The sequence below is a fragment of the Eublepharis macularius genome, chromosome 3 (assembly GCF_028583425.1).
Source record: "Eublepharis macularius isolate TG4126 chromosome 3, MPM_Emac_v1.0, whole genome shotgun sequence".
NCBI classification, from domain to species: Eukaryota; Metazoa; Chordata; class Lepidosauria; order Squamata; family Eublepharidae; genus Eublepharis; species Eublepharis macularius.
This window is the reverse complement of record NC_072792.1, coordinates 26,972,413-26,990,210: the sequence shown is the minus strand read 5'-3', so window position 1 is coordinate 26,990,210 and position 17,798 is coordinate 26,972,413. Positions and strand designations below refer to the sequence as shown.

General features: G+C 46.7%; 1 protein-coding gene across 1 annotated transcript in view; it reads left to right on the top strand.

Moving 5' to 3' along the window:
* Positions 1-6,460: 6,460 nt before the first annotated feature.
* GPC6 (glypican 6) overlaps positions 6,461-17,798 on the top strand; it is a 1,020,154-nt gene continuing 1,008,816 nt past the window's right edge. The window contains exon 1 of the mRNA XM_054974100.1: positions 6,461-6,791. Within this exon, the coding sequence (XP_054830075.1) occupies positions 6,626-6,791 (166 nt within the window). The 5' untranslated portion in view covers positions 6,461-6,625. The remainder of the gene's footprint in view (positions 6,792-17,798) is intronic.

Genomic DNA, 17,798 nt, shown 5'->3' with positions numbered 1-17,798 from the left:
AGCTTGCTGTTTGCAAAGTTTGCAAAGCAGAACTTTGGGTGGTGATTGCAAATCATCGATTTTGGAATGCAAACTAGCAAGCCAAGTGATTCAGACAGTGTGTGTATTGTCGCTCCACCAAACTTCGTACTGCCCTGTCTTCATTTGAGGTGTGAAACAAGCCTTTGTACGGAACGAAGGCGAATTGCCAGCACAGGTGCCGAGCACCTCTCTGACCATCCTTCCCTTCCAGTGCCTGTTTGGCTTCGGCCAGGAGGCGATGTGCCAACCCACCTCTCTTCCTGCTAGGGAAGTGGCTCTTTGCCCAAGCCCGTATCTGGACTGTCGGAGCTGGCAGACCTTCTGCTTCCCGGGAGAGTCAATCATGCAGGCTCTGCATTTTCCAATCTGTTGCTTCTGGGATGAGAGATTGAGCACTTCCAGATGATCCAGCTGGCTGGATTACTTTTCTACCTCAGTTCTCAGCGCAAACATTTGCTAGTTTTGATACATTCGGCCTATCTTTATAGGCTGAACTTCACTATGCAGCAAGCTTAATTTCTTCATTTCTGAAGGCACCAGGGCCTGGAGTTGGTTTCACATATCACCCAGTGGTGATTCCATATGCCAGTGGGTCCCAACATGGTGCCCACGGGTGTCATAGTGCCTGCCGATGCATTTCCTAGCAACCATTTTCCTCTTCCCTAAAGTAAACAGTCTAGTCTGGCTTTCCTCCACTTCATTGGAGTGGGAAGTGCTTCAGAAGAATGTAGGAGACATCACCATTGTGTCTGCAGGGAACACCTGTTTGGAAACAGCTACTTACATCCTAGGAGGATGCTTGGCTTCCAACCTCCTTTTTGTGACGGCCATTTTGTGGTTGACCCTGACTCTCATGGCAGCCATTTTGTGGTGGTGTCCACTCTCTATTTTCAAAAGTCCAAAAGTGCCCACAGGCTCAGAAGTTGGGGGGACCCCTGCCAAATGCATCCTAAAGGGGTTCAGTGAGTCCAATGAAGCAAAATGATGTGTTTTATCTAGGGATATAGTTGTGAGGAAGGCAAAATATGCCCTCCACCCTCAACACCGGGTGGGTGGGCCGAGCCCTTGCTAACAAGGATCTTATTGGAGTAGGGAGTGCACAGACCATGCAGTCACCAGTTGTTCCTTCACAAGGCACTTGGGAAACAGCAGCCCTCCATAAACACCACTGCACAAGTCCTATTGGCAGCCCCTTTCCTAGTACCACAGTCATTCTAAGAGCCTCTCTACACAAGACATCTTACATGGGGATGCTCAAATGTTAGCTGGGAAGGGTAGTTTAAAAAGACAGAGCTGGCGGAGATCACTCCTCAGAGGCTTTGTTAATTGCATCTTTGCCTCCACAAAGTCTCTGTCAATTTCACCTCCCCTTCTAGGAAGCAAAGGTGAAATTAACAAAACCTCTGAGGAGCCATCTCTCTGGCTCTGTCTTTTAAAACTATGTTTCCTGGCTAACATTGCATCTCCCTACACTTGAGCGTCCAGTGCAAGATGTCTTGTGCAGAGAGACTCTAAGGCTGAGATGAAATAGGGGCTCCCTTTTCAGTGCTGCTTTGAAGGAACTTGCGAACAATAGTGGTATGTCCAATAATGTCATTTTTTAAAATGTTTACTTTTTTCTTTTAGTGATTGCAGCAGTCCAGTTCTATTATTCATTTCTGTTGGCTTTTAAATAGAGAACTCAGGTCTGACTTTTTGTTTTCTTTTTCTCACCTAATTTGGGTAAGATTTCCCCTAGATTGCATCCCTCTTTCATGGGATCCAGCCTGCTAAATTTCAGACAGATAGAAGAGACAGTGTTCATGTGTTAGAAGCAATTAAATGCACAACTCACTGCTGGTTGTATCATTTTTGTTTTCCGTTCAGCTGAGATGAGATTCTTAAGGATTGTATGACTTATCTGTGGGATCTTTCTTGTCAGATTTCAGGCAAATAAGAGCACTTATCTTTGTTTTATAGGCAATTAAAATTCTCATTTGTACAGCTCCCCAAAAAGGTAGGCAGCAGGGCAGGGGGAGGCATGTATCCCACAATCTAAAGGCTGATTGATACACTATGACATTTGTTTTTATTTTATTAACATTATTTAGTATCCGCCTTTGTCACAGAGACTCAAGGTGGATTACACAGTGTAAATACAATCAACAGAATTGGATGTCTAATAAGCAATGTAATAGGATTAGGATTGCAGAAATCTGAAACCGAGCAAAAATTCAAGACAAAGCTGAAACAAAGTGTAAGTATTATGGGGCAAATAGCAGTTCTGGGGGGCTGTTTCAGGTCAGGAAAATTGCAGGCAGGAAGGGCTGCTTCTCATGTACCATGGTCCCAATCTTAATTGGGTCATGAGCCCTTGGGAACTGTATTCCCAAAATGGAACTCCAGGTGCACATCTGACCCCAAGTCCTTGCAACAGCCAATATGTGAATAGGCTAAGGAAAATTGCTAGTCTGTTGCTAGCAATTGCTAGAGGGCAGACAGAGTGCTTGGCCCCAGAAGAAAGCACACAACTCAGTCACATAGTAGCATTTGCAAACTACAGCAGGATCAGGGGAAGATGGCTCTGGTACTCGGCACAGCCAAAGGGAATCAGCTGCTTTGCTGGCTGCTTATAAGACACCAAAAAGCAGCCACTGGAACAGTGCAGTGTTGCTGTGCGCATAAACCTTCCTGTGCAATCCGCTTTGTTGATGTGGTTAGTATAGGATGATCCTGCTGGTTGGATGATGTCTGTGTCACTTACATTATCTGCTGATTCCTCTCAGCAAATGAAGACAGCCTGATCCTAGAACACAAAAGATCAGTGACTTTTTTTATTTGGGGAAAATGTTATATTCAAAATAGTAGATTAATCATATTAGACTTGTTAAAGAACAGAACGTTTCTGGTTCATCTTGATTAATGTTGAATGCATATCTCAAGTGAGCAGGGGTGCCATGTTCACAAATGGGGTGGGGGGGAAGGAACCCATTTCTGTTGCTGGACCAAGACACAGAAGCAGGAAGAGTCACCTGGTTACTTGGACAAAGTGGGGGTGTAGCCCACATCCCACTGATGAGAAAAATGTTGATTTGTTTCCCCTGCAATGATGCTATATAGTCAAAAGTGATTGGCTATCCTAAGTGGTTCTGGCATTTGAATCACCCTGTGTTCCCTGACAGACTAGGATCAAGCAGTGGATCAGGAGAGAAAATGAAGAAAGGAGTGGGAGAGGCTATTGGTGTGAACAACCACAAAAAGGACATGTCCCCCACCCCGGACAATTTGTGCTCCCCAGTCATACCATTCACACACACACACAGCAATTTTTTTGTATTAATTATGCTCAGCTCTCATTCAACGTTGAACCGCAATACATGCTGCTGATAACTTGAATGTTTGACTATTGATCTAATATATCTTTATTGATCTAATATATCTTTATCCCATCTTTTCCCCAAGAAGCTCAGGGTGGCTTACATGGTCACCCCCCTTTAATACTCACACCAACCCTGTAGGGTACATTGGACTGTAAGGGCTCAAGGTCACTTAGCAAGCTTTGTGGCAGGATGGGATTCAAAGCTGAATCTCCCAGCTTCTAGTCCAGTATTCTAACCCGGGTTAGCCAACCCCTGGCACATGTGCCAACAGCAGTACACCAGCCTATTTTGCTTGGCATCAATAGCCAGCAGTACAGGAGAAGACAACAGGTGTGGCTTATTACTAATTATTATTATTTATGTCGCCACTGCCTCCCAGATATTCACAGCCACCAGCCAAGTCCAAGGTGAACCTCTTAGATGCTGCTAACATTGCCACTGGGGCTTGGCCTGCTCCTTGCGTGCCGTACACACGAAGCTGCCCGATACTGAGTCAGGCCACTGGTCCATCAAGGTCTGTATCGCCCACTCGGGCTGGCAGCGGCTCTGCAGGATCTCTGGCAAAGCGTCATGTACTACCTGACACTTTTAACTTGAGATGCCAGGGAACTTCTGCATGCCAAGCAGATGCTCAATCACAGATCCATGGTCCCTCCTCAATCTTGTCCCTCATTTTGGTTGCTGGCACCCCAACATCTTCACAGGTAGATGCTGCATTCATTTCAGCCCTTGGCCCAAACAGATCGCTATTGTAATGACTACGTCATACTTGTAGGTTACAGGTGTACTTTTCCAAACAGAACTGGGTGAGTAATTAAGACAACACCAAAGCCGTTCGGCTTCCAGGTTGGCCATATTTGTCGACCTGCCAGTAGCAGAAGTGTTTCTTCCTTTACCAGATTCCATGTTTTCTTTGATGTATCTTACAGATTATGAACAGCTAGCTGCAACCCATCTTCCCACCAGAATTGCATGCCTGAAGTTTACAGCTGTACACCGTCAAACATTTCAAACTGGAGAAAATAATCAAAGTCTCCCATGTTGCACCGAGGCAACTTGGTGCTATTGCAGTCAAAGCAACAGCCATAAAAATCCCCATTTCAAATCTTGCATTAGCTAGAAATTCCCAGCAGCCTGACGTGGGACACTCTCTCCAAATATCAATCCTTTGTACTGATCTACTTTGGGGGGTTGTTTATTTATTTACTTCATTTATATACTTCCTTTCTCCTCATGGGGACCCGAAGCAGCTTACATCATTCTCCTCTCAATTTTATCCTCACAACAATCCTCTGGGGTAGGTTAGGCTGAGAGAGAAATTGACTCACCCACAGTCACCCAGCAAGCATCCCAGGCAGAGTAGGATTCGAACCAGGGTCTCCCAAATCTTGTTCTAACCACTACACTGCATGGGGACTCACGGGATTAGTGAGATTTGAATGGAAGGGTGGGATGCATTTGAAGACTCAAATGTTTATAAAGCCATGAAGCAACCTGAACAGCTCAATCTTGTCAGACGTTGCACCAGGCGATTCAAGACAGTGAGCCAATCTATATGCTACACAGATATTTAGGATGGAGGCCACAATCGATCGACCAGCCAGTCTTAAACTGTTTTTTTTTTAATACCCTTTCTTGCACTCATACCAGTTGGACCAGAGGGTGCCTTCAACTCCAGATAAAGCCTACGAATGGAGCTAAGCATCAGTACCAGCTGAACTGTGCAAGCAGAAGGGACTGGAGGGGTGGTGAAATAACTGGCAACCTTCTTATTGCTGCTGTCCTTGGGGGTTGCCACTTTTGCTAGGTCTCCGGTCTCCTTGATCTCCTGCTGGCCAGAGTGAAAGTAGCAAGGAAAGCATTTGTTTCTTTGATTATAGTCCGCCAGGTGGAGGGAAGGTGGCATGGTGTGGCCTGACCTGGTCAGCTCTTGGAAGCTAATGGATAGCCCAGTTGAGCCTGACCTTGTTAGATCTCAGAAGCTAAGCAAGGTCGGCTTTTGTTAGTAAGTGGATGGGAGACCTCCAACAAAGACCAGGGTTGCAGAGCCAGGCAATGACAAACACCTCTGTTATTCTCTTGACTTGAAAACCCCACCAGAGGTTGCCATAAGTCAGCTATGACTTGATGGCTTTCCACTACAACCAGGCAGGGACAGTTCGTGGATGGGGGAACCATCTCCACTTCTCACTTGCTTTGAAAGCCTCTTGCTGGGGTCGCCATAAATCAATAGTGACTTGATGGCACATAGGTAGGCAGGCACAAGGTGGTTGACACCGTGCAAATGGATACAATATAATCCACAGCGAGGGCACTGACCGAACAAAACGCAATATGTGCACCAGTCAGGGCGTTGAATGAACATATGCAATAGAGTAGGGTTTGTTGAGAGGCAAGTGGCCCCCGACCCATGATAGCAGGGATTTAAGAGCCGAGGAGCAGGGCCAGAAGGGGCTGGGGGGGGCAGTGGCTTCTCGTTTCCCCAAACGGGGAGCTCTTCCCCCCCACCTGCCTATGCAGCACCCCCCCCTTGCCGCCGAGGGAGGGCGGTCTGCGCGCTCCACGTTTGCGCGCAATGTGTGGGCTCCCCCCCCCCTCCCCGCCGCCCGGTCCCGGCGCCGTTCGGCTCAGGGGCGGCGAAGTCGCTGGCGCAGGAAGGACTCCAGGCCGGGTTTTCCTTGCCGCTCCTCCGCCGGCGCTGGGCTGTGCGATGTGGAGCACGTTTCTGGCTCGCCCTGCCTGCGCGTCGCCGGGATTCCTGCCCGGTGCCCGGTTCGCCAGGGGGCTGCTGGGGCCAGGCGGCGCGGAGGCAGCGCTCGCCCTCGCAGCCGCAGCCGGAGCCCCGCCGCTCCCGCCCGCCCGCCCGGGCAGTGCTCGGCCCCCAGCAGCGCGGCGGCGGCGGCCGGCTCCGGAGGGCTCGGCTGGCAGCGCTCCGAGCCGCGGGGGGGCTTGAGCGACCCCGGCCCAGGCGCCTGGCCGGCGCTGCCCCGCCGCAGCCGGCTCGGGAAACTTTGCCTCGTCCGCGCCGTGCCGGGGCTGGGCTGGGCTGGGCTCCCTCCCCGGCTGCTCCGGCTCGGCACTTGCCGCGCGGCGCACTTGGCGCGGGGAGGACGCGGCTGGACTGGACGCTCGCCCGGGACCCGTCTCCGTCCCTGTCCGTTGGATTAGCGGCGCTTCTTCGCAGCCGGGGCGGGAGAGGAGCGCCGCTCTGCCGCCCGTCCCCGCCTCTCCGCTTCGCTCGCACCATGCTGCCGCGGATCGGGGCGCTGCTCGGGGCTCTCCTCCAGCTGTTGCTGCCGCCGGGCGCCGGAGGAGCCGCTGACGCCAAAGCCCGGAGCTGCGGCGAGGTGAGGCAGGCGTACGGCGCCAAAGGCTTCAGCCTGGCCAACATCCCCTATCAGGAGATCGCAGGTAAGCGAGCCCCCGCGGACGGCAGCGCAAGGGTCGGGGAGAGCCGTCCTCGCATCCCCGCGAGAGGGGCGCTGAACCTGGGATCGCGCCGTGCACCCTCCGGGGAAAACGGCAGCGACGCTTTTCCCCGCTTGGAGAAGTTGAGGCGTTGGATCACTACATCGTGCCACCGAGAGAACGATCCCCCCCCTTTTCTAAATAGATCTTCATGAAGGAAGAACAATTACGGGAGAGGGGATTAGATTTGCAGGAGGTTCTTTGGGGGGGGGGAGACCAGTGGAAAGGAAAGACTTTCCTGAAGTTTGCCATTGACTCAGTCGGGCTCGCCAGCAGCCTGCCAAGTTCCTAGCCCCTGGAGTGCTGATGCTGCTTGCATGAGATCTTCCTCCAAGATCTTTTTCTAGGAGACCTTCCTCTCTGGTAGCAGATCCCCCCCCCCCTATGTGCTGCTTGGCAGTAAAAATATGGCTCAGTGGCACAGTTTTTAGTCCCCCCTCCTTGCAGTTATATTTGAAAGCTGCTGTCGAGGGGTGCCTTTTGCCAGTAGAGTGTGCTCTGCCTCACCCGAGAGTATGTTCCCCTCTCTATAGCGGAGCCACCTGTAAAGGATTTAAGGATCACTTCACCTGAGAAGGGGGGATGGAAACCCCTCACCATCCGGAAAGGGATGGAGGGCAAAGAAGCAAGAGGGGGTATCAGGGGTGAGCCCCCCTGAAGGAAAAGCCCTTGCAAATCTGCCTGCCGGAATATAATAACAAATGGAGAAGATGTGGCTGAAGAGCTGCCCTGCAGATCTTTAGGGCAAGAATTATAGGTCACATTCCTATTTAGGGTTTCTTTTACCGTAATTCTGCCTCAGTGTGCAGAAGTGTGCCCGGGAAACTGGATTCTCTGGTGATCAAGGGAAAGGGGGTGGGTGGCAGACAGGCGAAGCGAGAGGTCGAGCCAGCCTACCTGAATGAAACTTGCAGCAATTCTCAGCGCCAAATTAAGCTGTCGGCAGGAAGGCCTCTTTCATCTGACTCAATGTATGTCAGGTTCCATCGCAATCTAGTCCTCGTTGCTGCCTCTTCGAGGGCTACCTACCTGTTAATCTTTCTGCCCATCAACTAGGAGTGTATCAGTGTCCTAATATCGGCACCTTCAGTGCCTAAAATGGAAAAGAGCCTCTGGAATTAAAAGTGAATCTGGGGCCTTGCTTGGTAACTCATGGGTTGTTAGCTGCTTTGATTTTAGGAACTCTCAGGTACAGCTGTGAATGGGCTGTTTTGTTTCCTGGTTAGCAAGCTTTGTGTTTTGATTCGTTGTATTTCAGAGCCAGAGAGTTGTTGGAAACAAACATTTTCATTCATTTACTGGAGTTGCCAGGTGATCTGGGGCTTGTTCCCTGTACACCCTAAGGAAGTCTCAACCCCACACTGCACATACCAAGTTGCATCTTTGTGATCTGCAAGTTGGGGCAGATTTGTGCAACTCGTTCCCCCTTTGGAACTTTGACTGAATTGGCTGTGGGAGAACGGATGTCTTTTGGCATAAGCAAATCAGCACTTCGGGAGCAGTTGCAATTGAATGATGCACTGTGCTGGATACTGATGTTAACAACTTTGGCCAAAAGTGAGCTAATACCATGGTTGCCACAGTTTACAAGGGTCACGTGAGCATACATTTAGACATTTGTCCACACCATCTGTATAGATATTTGGTAAGGGCACAATTGAGCAATCCACCCTAAATGCAGAAGGAGTAGCCGTTACCTCCCGTGGTGTAGGAGAAAGAGAGTAGACGCTGGGAAGTTGAACCCACTCTTCTAGGAACGATGTAAACCTCTTTGCTTGGAAGTGGCTGCTGGTTTCTCCTGCTTGCTTTCTTGGAGCTTGCATAGAACAGAAGGATGCTTTTTGACTGGGCTAACTTTTGTTGGGGGCGCCCAGAGATTGCCAGACCGCACTTGTTTGGGGCCAGAAGATTAAAAACAACCAGGAGGGAAGGTCCTTGCCTACCATAAGCCAGCATGGGATTCGGGAAGCCAAGCAGAAATGAGGCAGGAGGCTTGCATTTACGGTCCTTTTAAAGGCCCTGCCGCGCCCTGCCCACATGTCCCTTCAAGTTGTTAAATCGATTTCACGAAGAGCCCTCTTCTGCTCGAGACCTCTGAGTTCTTCATTCAGGTTTTCCCTCTGCTGGCTGCTCTTTCTCTTTAGGTGAGTGACAGCCTGTGCCTGCCCTTCTCTGGCTTTTTATAAAAAGGTCTCAACATCTCAGTCGGAGTCGGCTTTGAGTTGATGTCTCTTGTCATCTCCTTGCCGGGATACCTGATTGTTGCACCCTTGCTTCACATTTGAGATACCCCCCCACCCCCCGAAAAGCTGGTGCGATCTGCATTAATTATCAGTCAAGTATTGCCAAGTGGTGGAAATAAGTGTTGGGGAACTTAATAATCAGCCTGTGGTTTAAATAACTGCATCAATCACTGTTCAATCCAATATTACTCTTCAAGCTCTGTCTTAAGACTTCAGCATCATCTCCTCCCCTTTGATGTGCGTAGAATATGAAATTGCAGCAGATACAGGTGGATTTTTTTCCCTACTAAGTGTCTCTGGCTTTTTTAACGCTGTTGGCTTTAACTTGAATTGATGCAAGTTAATGGGAACATTTCAGTTTGATTGTAAATGTGTGCGAGTGGGAGGTACATTTGTTGGAGAGGGTTGGGTTGTTTTAAGGGACTCTGCCTGGCAGCGCATTTGTTGTGTGTAATGCCAAGTGCTTCGTTTTGTTTTTAATTACCTGGAAAGGACCTAGCAGTGTTATAGACTGGGATCGCTCTCTTCTCACTGGTGCCAATTGCTGTTACACAGAGAACTGCCGCAACTGACCGAACGAGTTTACAAATACGAAATCATGCCTCTTGTTGTTCTGTATATAGCCTTAAAGAGTGTGGCTGATTGAATCCCCTTTTATTAATTATGATGCATTGAATGTTGGCTGATCTTGAATCAGTGTAGATAACCTTTGATTTTCGGAGAGCACATAGTTCTGCTAGCAAGCTTAAAGTTTTGTCACCTTTGTCCATTCTCATAGGATTTTAGAAAGTTAAACTTTCTTTTCTTTTCTTTTTTTAAAAGCCTGTTAAGGACAGGGACTTTTCCACCAGATGGGGCTGGATCCCATTCCTGCAGTTGGAAGGGGGTGCTATGCTGCCAGTCCCCCCCCCCCCCCGCTTCACCTATGCTGTGGGAGTTCCCTGTCCCCCAGTAGCAGCATTGGAAGGGAGTCAGGCTGCACAGATGGAAATCACCCTTGGGTGCAAGCCAGTGGCCAGTATACCTGATAATGAGAAGGAAACAGTTGAGAAAATCAGAACATGACGTGTGTGTCCTGAATGTCGCTGGATCCAGATCTGAAAAATATTGTTCTGCTGTCTAGCTGATGATGTTGATGATGGATAGTCAAATAATAAATTGAAAAAGGACATACATAACCGGCTGCTTCAGTTGCCATTCAGATAGCAAAACCTTCAAACCAAAATACTTACAACCCATCATAAATGAACGACGTCTTTGGCTTTGGTTTAAATCAGCTTGCATTCCTTTTTTTACTTCTTATGTCCAGTCAGCTTTTCCACTCAATCTCACAATTCTCTTCCTTAAGACAAAGTGTGGTCCACCTGGCTTTTGTCCATGCAGGTCCCGTAATCCTCAGCATAGCTTTTTTGGTGGTCAAACGTGACCCCCTCCTCACTTTTTTCACTAGGAGGAAAACTAGATGGATCTGATCCATTCCACTTTTCTTTTCATATTTGAGATTTTAATACAGCATAGCGTTTTCGACGTAATTACTTATATATTTTTACTTTTTGTAATAGTTTGCTCTCTTCAGAATATTTTTCCGAAGCCACAACATTCAAATGTACTTCTTTGCAGTTCTTTTATACTGGTGTTATATTGCAAATGCAACTTTTTATGCTCCGGCTAGCAAATTTTGAAGTGGAACACATACATCTAAATCTGTTCGGGGATTTGCATATACACAGAATGTGCAGTATTGCAAATTCCTTCAGTGTACTGGATGTGCAGACAAATTCCTATTATTGGTGGGGTATAGGTTGGTCTTGTGCAAACCCTGGGAGGGGGGAGCTTTTAATCTGGAAGGATGATGGGACAGACTCCTGAAAATGGTTTAAAGGAGGTTGGGACATGCACAATCAATGCCAGACCGCGTTTTTCCAAGCAAATTCTGTATCTGTTTCATTGACACCCAGATCATTAGCTCTGAAATGAAAAGAAATTATATCTATACAATTGTTCTTCAAGTTAACGGAGATCAACCAGTTTGTGTTATGAAATTACTGGAATTCTGTCACAAAAAGCAGGAAAAACCCCCAACGTTGTTGAAGGGCTGGTGTGAAGTCAGGACTGCTGAGCAGTTGGAAACCCAGTTCTGCTTGTGGAAAGAATGCAATCTTTGGTCTGAGTAAAAAGTCCCAAATAGTTTGAAGAGAGTATATTAATGAAAATGAAGGGAGGGGACAAAATAATAAGTTTGAAAACAGTTTAACTGGAAATCACGGTTTCTGAATGGGAAGCATTCATTACTGAAAAAGCAAACGTTCAATGGTGGCCTTAAATTCTTGCTCTTCTTTTCGGAAAAGCACACCTGGTTCAAGGTGTATGCATGCCTTAGACTGAATCAGACCATTTATCCACCAAGGTCTTACTGTCTGTTCAGGCTGGCAGAGGCTCTTCAGAGTCTCAAGCAGAGGTCTGACCCTTTTTGAAACTGGAGGTGCCGGGGACTGAGTCTGGACCTTCGGCATGCAGAACATGCTCTGCCACTGAGCCACAGCCCCTCTCCGTTGGTCCTCGAAAAACACCCCCTTCCGTTCCCGGGTCAGGTGCTGGTGCATCCAAAGAGGTGATGCCAGTCCTCCCCATGCCGTGGATGGCTGATAGAGAGCCAAGTCCCTGCCGTGCGCTGGAGCCCTTCTCATTGTACTGCCTAGCAGGGTAATCGTTTGGGGTGGAAGAAAAAACAAACAGGGAGAATTTGGGTGTAAGGTTCCCGAGGACTTGCCCAGTTTTCCATTGGAAATTGTGGGGAGCGATTGAAAGAAGCGGCAATGAAATATTTTCTCTTTTGCAATGAATGAGCTGCTTTCTAATGCAAAGTTTTTCTTAGAATGTGTGACTCTTGACATTACACTACGATGATTCCTGTGCATACAACAGACACATGGAGCATATTTTCAATGATACATTCACATAACTAATTGCGTCGATTGTTAATGTGGTGTAAAGTGAATTATTTTAATATGCCACTGAAGAGTTCAGTGCTATAAAGTTTAACTCAGCATCCAAACATGCTGCTAGTCCTATTGTGACCGTATGAGACTTTTGCTGTCCAGATAATACTCTCTTTTTATTATGAAGATGTTTTTGTCTCCTGTTTTCAACTTTCGACTTTTTATATGGGTTGGAACCTACCACTTTTTCTACTAGTGAAAATAGCTGGGGAGGGGTCTCATTGGAACTCTTGGAAAGGCTGTGCTGGGACCTGCTTGGGCAAAGCCAGGATAGATGAGGCTGTAGTAAGAAAGAGAACTGAGTGAGATTGAGAGAGAAAGGGGGCTGGATCCAACCCCGTTGTTTTTCTAGCTACTCCCCAAATTTTTCTTTTTCCCAAAAAAACCCAAAAAAGTGTTTTTTCTCCCTGTGGCTTTAACATTTTCAGACCTTTTGAGCATCTGCTGCCTAGAGCAGTCGCATAGGTGTCTTGGCCAGAGAAACGGCCCTGTGGACTATTCAGTGATCTGTACAAGGGAATTCTGAGGATTGTCCTGTGTTAGCTTTGGTGACTGAGTGGTATCAGAACATCTGGCAAGAGGTCATGGCAGGCAGATACTAACATCCTCTTATGCCTCTCCTGTAACATCTGGAAAGAGAGTTGTGCAGAAAGAATGCCTGTGCTATTCCCATGTCATGTCTACCTATTGCACAACTTCCTTTTCAAACTGGGCTGTTGTGTAGCATTCTTACCTAAACTGTACATTGGTTAAGGTCAAGAAACGACTACTGAGCTGATTTCAGCCCTGTCAAATGAATTAGCATTGATTAGAATAGGACTGATTAAGGTGACCAGGAAAGCTGATTTCAAGCCATGCTTTAAAATAGACATGAATACATTTAGTATTTATAACATGCGGATGCTGCCGCAGAGTGGGCTGAAAGTGATAAGTTGTTTAAATGGAAAGCGGGTCCACCCGAGTCTGTAAATTGTGGCTGGCTGAGATCAGAATCGAAACCTCTCCCTTTGTCCTCAAGAGCCAGAATCAAAATAATAAGAAAAAAGATATATTTTTTTCTTCTTGGCAGGTCTTCAAATAATAGTTACTACCTCACAGCTCGTAATGAGAGCTGAGTTGATTATTTGTCAGTTTCAATTTTTGAGTCCGAATAACCCATTTGAGAGAGAACGAGGCGGTCGGCAATCTGTGCAGAAGCAATCGGTGTTCTTGAGGCTGTTTCCAGGACAGCAGCTGCCCAGTCTCGACGCAAGAACTAACCCAGCACTTCTAGGATCATGGCCCCCAAACAGTTGTCCTGCGGTGTATTTGCATGACTCAGCACTTGGGCCTGTTGCTTTCTAATAATCTTCTCCTGGGAGGGGGAAATTCCATAACATCTTAACATTAACGCACGATTAGTTTATTCCATCATTTGTGATACAGAGGATGCAGCAGAATTGCCAGTCTCCCACCGCTGCCACCACCACCACCAAAAGAGACTCCCCACGATTGACTTCTCTTAGCTTTAATACTTTCAGATGCAACCTACATTTGGAGGTGGGGTCACTATTGCAGGAGAGCTGGTAGTAGGCTCCCCTGAGAGCAGATAATGCTTATGTACTCTAGAGAGTGCCCTGATCTGAGTAGCCCAGGTGAGCCTAATCTTATCAGATCTCAGAAGCTAAGCAGAGTTGGCCTTGGTTTAGTAATTGGATGGGACGCCTCCAGCAAAGACCAGAGTTGCAGAGCCAGGCAATGGCATAATACCTCTGTTAGTCTCTTGCCATGAAAACCCCACCAAAGGTTGCCATAAGTCAGCTATGACTTGAGGGCACTGTCCTCCACCACTCTAGATGGTAACTCTGTTCACATGTTATAGTGAATGCATGTATACCTGGCATGTATGTGTGTGTACCTGTTTGTCAAAGAGCTAATACTAGATCACTTTACAAATGAACCTGGGGACAAGTCCCTGGGGTTTAAAGCACACATTTATCCCTGCATGCGTTGAATGTAACATTGGAATTACTCAACAATACATGTCTAGAGAACAATCAAGAGTACACGGTAACTTGTGACCTGGGCTAGTGACTGATCAGAGGTTGAAGGGCGAAGCGAGTCTTCAATTTTAAGTCTGATTTTTTTTTAAAAAAAGTGTATCTAGAGGTATTCTCCAGGCTTGGCTGTAAAAACTCTAGAGTGTTGGTCTAGAATCTGGTAGAGCCCTGTTCAAATTACCACCCTGCCACGGAAGTTCTCTGGGTGACCTTGTAGAAGTCCTTCTCTTCTGGCCTAACTTCCTTTGCAGGGATGTTGCTGAGAGCATAAAATGGAAGCAAGGAGAATGATATTGGGAGTTTCTTTTGGATCCCCATCAGAAGGAAAGATGTGTGCCATCCCCAGTGAGTCATAAAGGGATGTGGGTTATAAGAAAGGCTCCACTCTCAGAAGATTGCCCTGCTTCAGGTTCATGGGGGCTGTTTCAGTCAAAGCTATGTTTCCCCAATTTGTTCCCGTTAGGGGGCAGTAGGGACCTTCATGTTTCTGACAGAAGTGTAGTAATATTTGTTCAGCATGAAGCCAAAACTGTATCAAATTATTGGACAAGTAGTAACCATCCGGTATGTAGCACATTTTTATCTCCCTCCCCAATTCCTCCTGGATACATACATGACTTTCTTGATTATATCATGCCTGATCCCTGATTTTATCATCACAACAACCCTGCAAGGTAGGTCTGGTTGAGAAGTGGATGAGTGGTCCAAGGTCACTCAATGAGTTTCATAGCCATTTGGGAGTTTGAATTTTGTCTGACTAGTATTCATAATACCCTTTTTTTTTAGCACTGACACAGCAAGCAAGGGACCAGGGAACTCTCTCTAGGCTGCCACCACTCTGGTACAGGTTTCCTCGGAAGGGCCCAGAGCACCCAACCGACACCTATTGTTTACTCTTTCCCAGTGGGTTTTACTTTACATGTGACTGAATGAGGTGTGAGGACCCAGCCATAGTAATAAACAACTTTATTTAAAATGTTTAGTAATAACTGGTGTTCAAAACTTTATAGATTAAAGAGAAAGTAAAGGTTGTTGAACAAACAAAATAGAACACCCTAACGTGTCTAACTAAACTGTTCCTAGCTGTCCCTTGGCGACTAGCTTCACTCTGACTCACCCCTTCTGGCTGAGGGATCTCTCCGTCTGCAGCAGCCTCTCCTCAGCTCTGCTCCCTAGGAGTGAACACTCTCCCACTGTGGTGAGGCCTTTTATCCCTTCTCTTAGGCACCATGCCCTTACTTCTCTATTGATGCAAATTTTTCCCTCCAAATCCCCTGTTAACCAATCACAGGATCCAAAGGCAGCATGGGAAATGCAAGCCCTATAGTCACTCTAGTACAGGCTTCCCTCAAACCACTAGGCATCACTACATAGGCCCAGGCTCATAATAAGCGCTTTTTAATGCTTTGTATCCATTGTACTATAATGTTTGTGACACAGGTTAGTATTGCGAGTCCGGGCAGAATGAGTGGCTGGTTGGCTCATCTGAGGCTACCTGGTGAGTTAATAGCAGAGGAGAGATTTGAACCAGGGAATTCTTGATCAGTCTTTTAGCCATTGCACTATACTGGCTCTTGTCTCATCTTACTACACTTTCTTTGCATCCTGTCCAAATGCCTGTGTTGTTCTATAATACACCCATGTATCTTTTCCCCCTTTGCAACAATTTGGAAGAGTGTCAAGTCCATCGAGTGACCCCAACCGCTTTCAGCACCTGGATCCCTCCTTTCCTAATCAGATACTTCGTGTTTGTGTTGATGGGTTGGATCCAGCCATTACGCTCTGCAAAGATGGAATCTTGCCATCTGTCAGTTTAAACAGGTCTGGACCACTTAAGCTGGAGGAAAGCTCTTTAGGCTGGAGGAAGGATTTCATCTTTGCTGAGCAGAGTGGTTGGATCCATCCCATTGTCTCAGTGACTCTGGTTGTTCTTGTGAGCATCAAAAGAAGCCTCCCCCCCAACTAAGTTTCCTTTTCTTCAAAATCTTCAATGTTTGCAAAATCCACCCCCTTTAAAAAAAAACACAATTCTGAATTCACGTTGAGTCATTTCATTTGCTCAAGAGGGCCAAAGAACTCTTGACCTGTTGTCTTTCCAAATCTAGACCAGATGATTGGATGAGAAATCTGGGGCCAGAGCATCCCAATATTTTTTAAGGGCATGGTCCCACTATTCAGGTTTGACTACAGTTTGGGGGGAGACAGGGTTTATTCTTTCCGCCGTTGGATCTGACCCATTCACTGTACACATTTAACTCCAAAGAAACCAATGGTGTGAAATCAGCAGACTTAGACTGGAATGACTTTGCATAGGCTTGCAGTGCAAGTACATCACAATGAACTAGGTTGCTCATGTGTGCAGCTTAAAAGAGAAGCTGGTAGGAAGCAAAGAGTCAAACCAGGCAGTCATCTTGATAACAGTGTGGCTTGTACCCAGCATTGCTTTCTTCAGAGAATCAGGTCAGCTCCAATCAAGTGTTCCACTAGTGAAAAAAAAGATGAGATGGGGGTCCCCTTTGACCCCCTCCAAAAGGTTGTGGTGGGGGTTCTTGGACCTATGTGAACAAAAGCCGTGGGCTGTTGTAAGGAGGAGGATCAGGTGAGATTGAATGAAAAGGATCCAGCCCATTAACCAGCAGCTACTATATTTTTTTCTCATAAGGGAAAAAGGTTGCTAAAACTGACGGTATATTTTGTACATCATTAAGTGCTAATGTGTTGAAAAAACATTTTACAGCTCCTTTGCTGCTTATTTCATCCTTGGGTATCTGGTGCTCTTCCAGAGCCGTGGCGCTGTTCACCCGCCTCAGAGGTCAAGCACTGTGTTAAAAGCTCGGGTCATTCTTTTTATGCATCTGCAATAAAGGATATATTAATTTCATTTATATTACCACTTCGCTCTCATAAAAGGTCAGTTTCTGTTGAATGTACAATTACTCGCAAATGGCAAGTCTTATAACAAGTGATCAACAATAAAAGCTTTTTTTTTCCTGGGCAATTTGTTTTTAAAATTACCACCTGCCGTTCCCTTGAACGACTCTGTGAACCCGGCAGTATCACCCGGCTCGTGGTTTCCTTGTTTGAAATGTGTAGTTAAAAAAGCTGCATGCACTAATCTTGGGTTTCCGCTTAGCAAAGTAGGGATTCGTGTAATTACATTAAAGTTTTCGGTTGAAAAAACAAGCTGTGTGCTTAAAACTCCATTATCATGCTAAGGGATCAGTGCACATATTTTATGGTATGGTGAAGTTACAGTTTCACGGATGCTAAGCTTTCTGATTCGCCTTACTCTAGCAGTTTTCTGGGTTTTTTTTTGTTTTTTGTTTAAATGGAGACAATCCTTTGAGGTACCAGAGGTCTTAGAGTAGTACTCTTCCTTACACTCTTTGCTGTCATAGCCAGTGGAGGGAATCTCTGGCTGCCTTTCCCTCCCACTGCAGCACTAGAGATGGATAGAAGGTGTCACTGCAAATTCAGCAGAAGTTAAAAGGTCCAGAATGTTTCCACCTCCTATAAAAGTGTACATCCTCTATTGCTCCTTACATTCTGATCCTAGGCCTAAGTTTTTGGCAGGAATTTTATCTGGTTTATCCGAATATACAGACGCTGAGAAAATTATATTTTCGCTTTCGGATCTTGATATTGATGTGCATGTTACGTACAGAATTT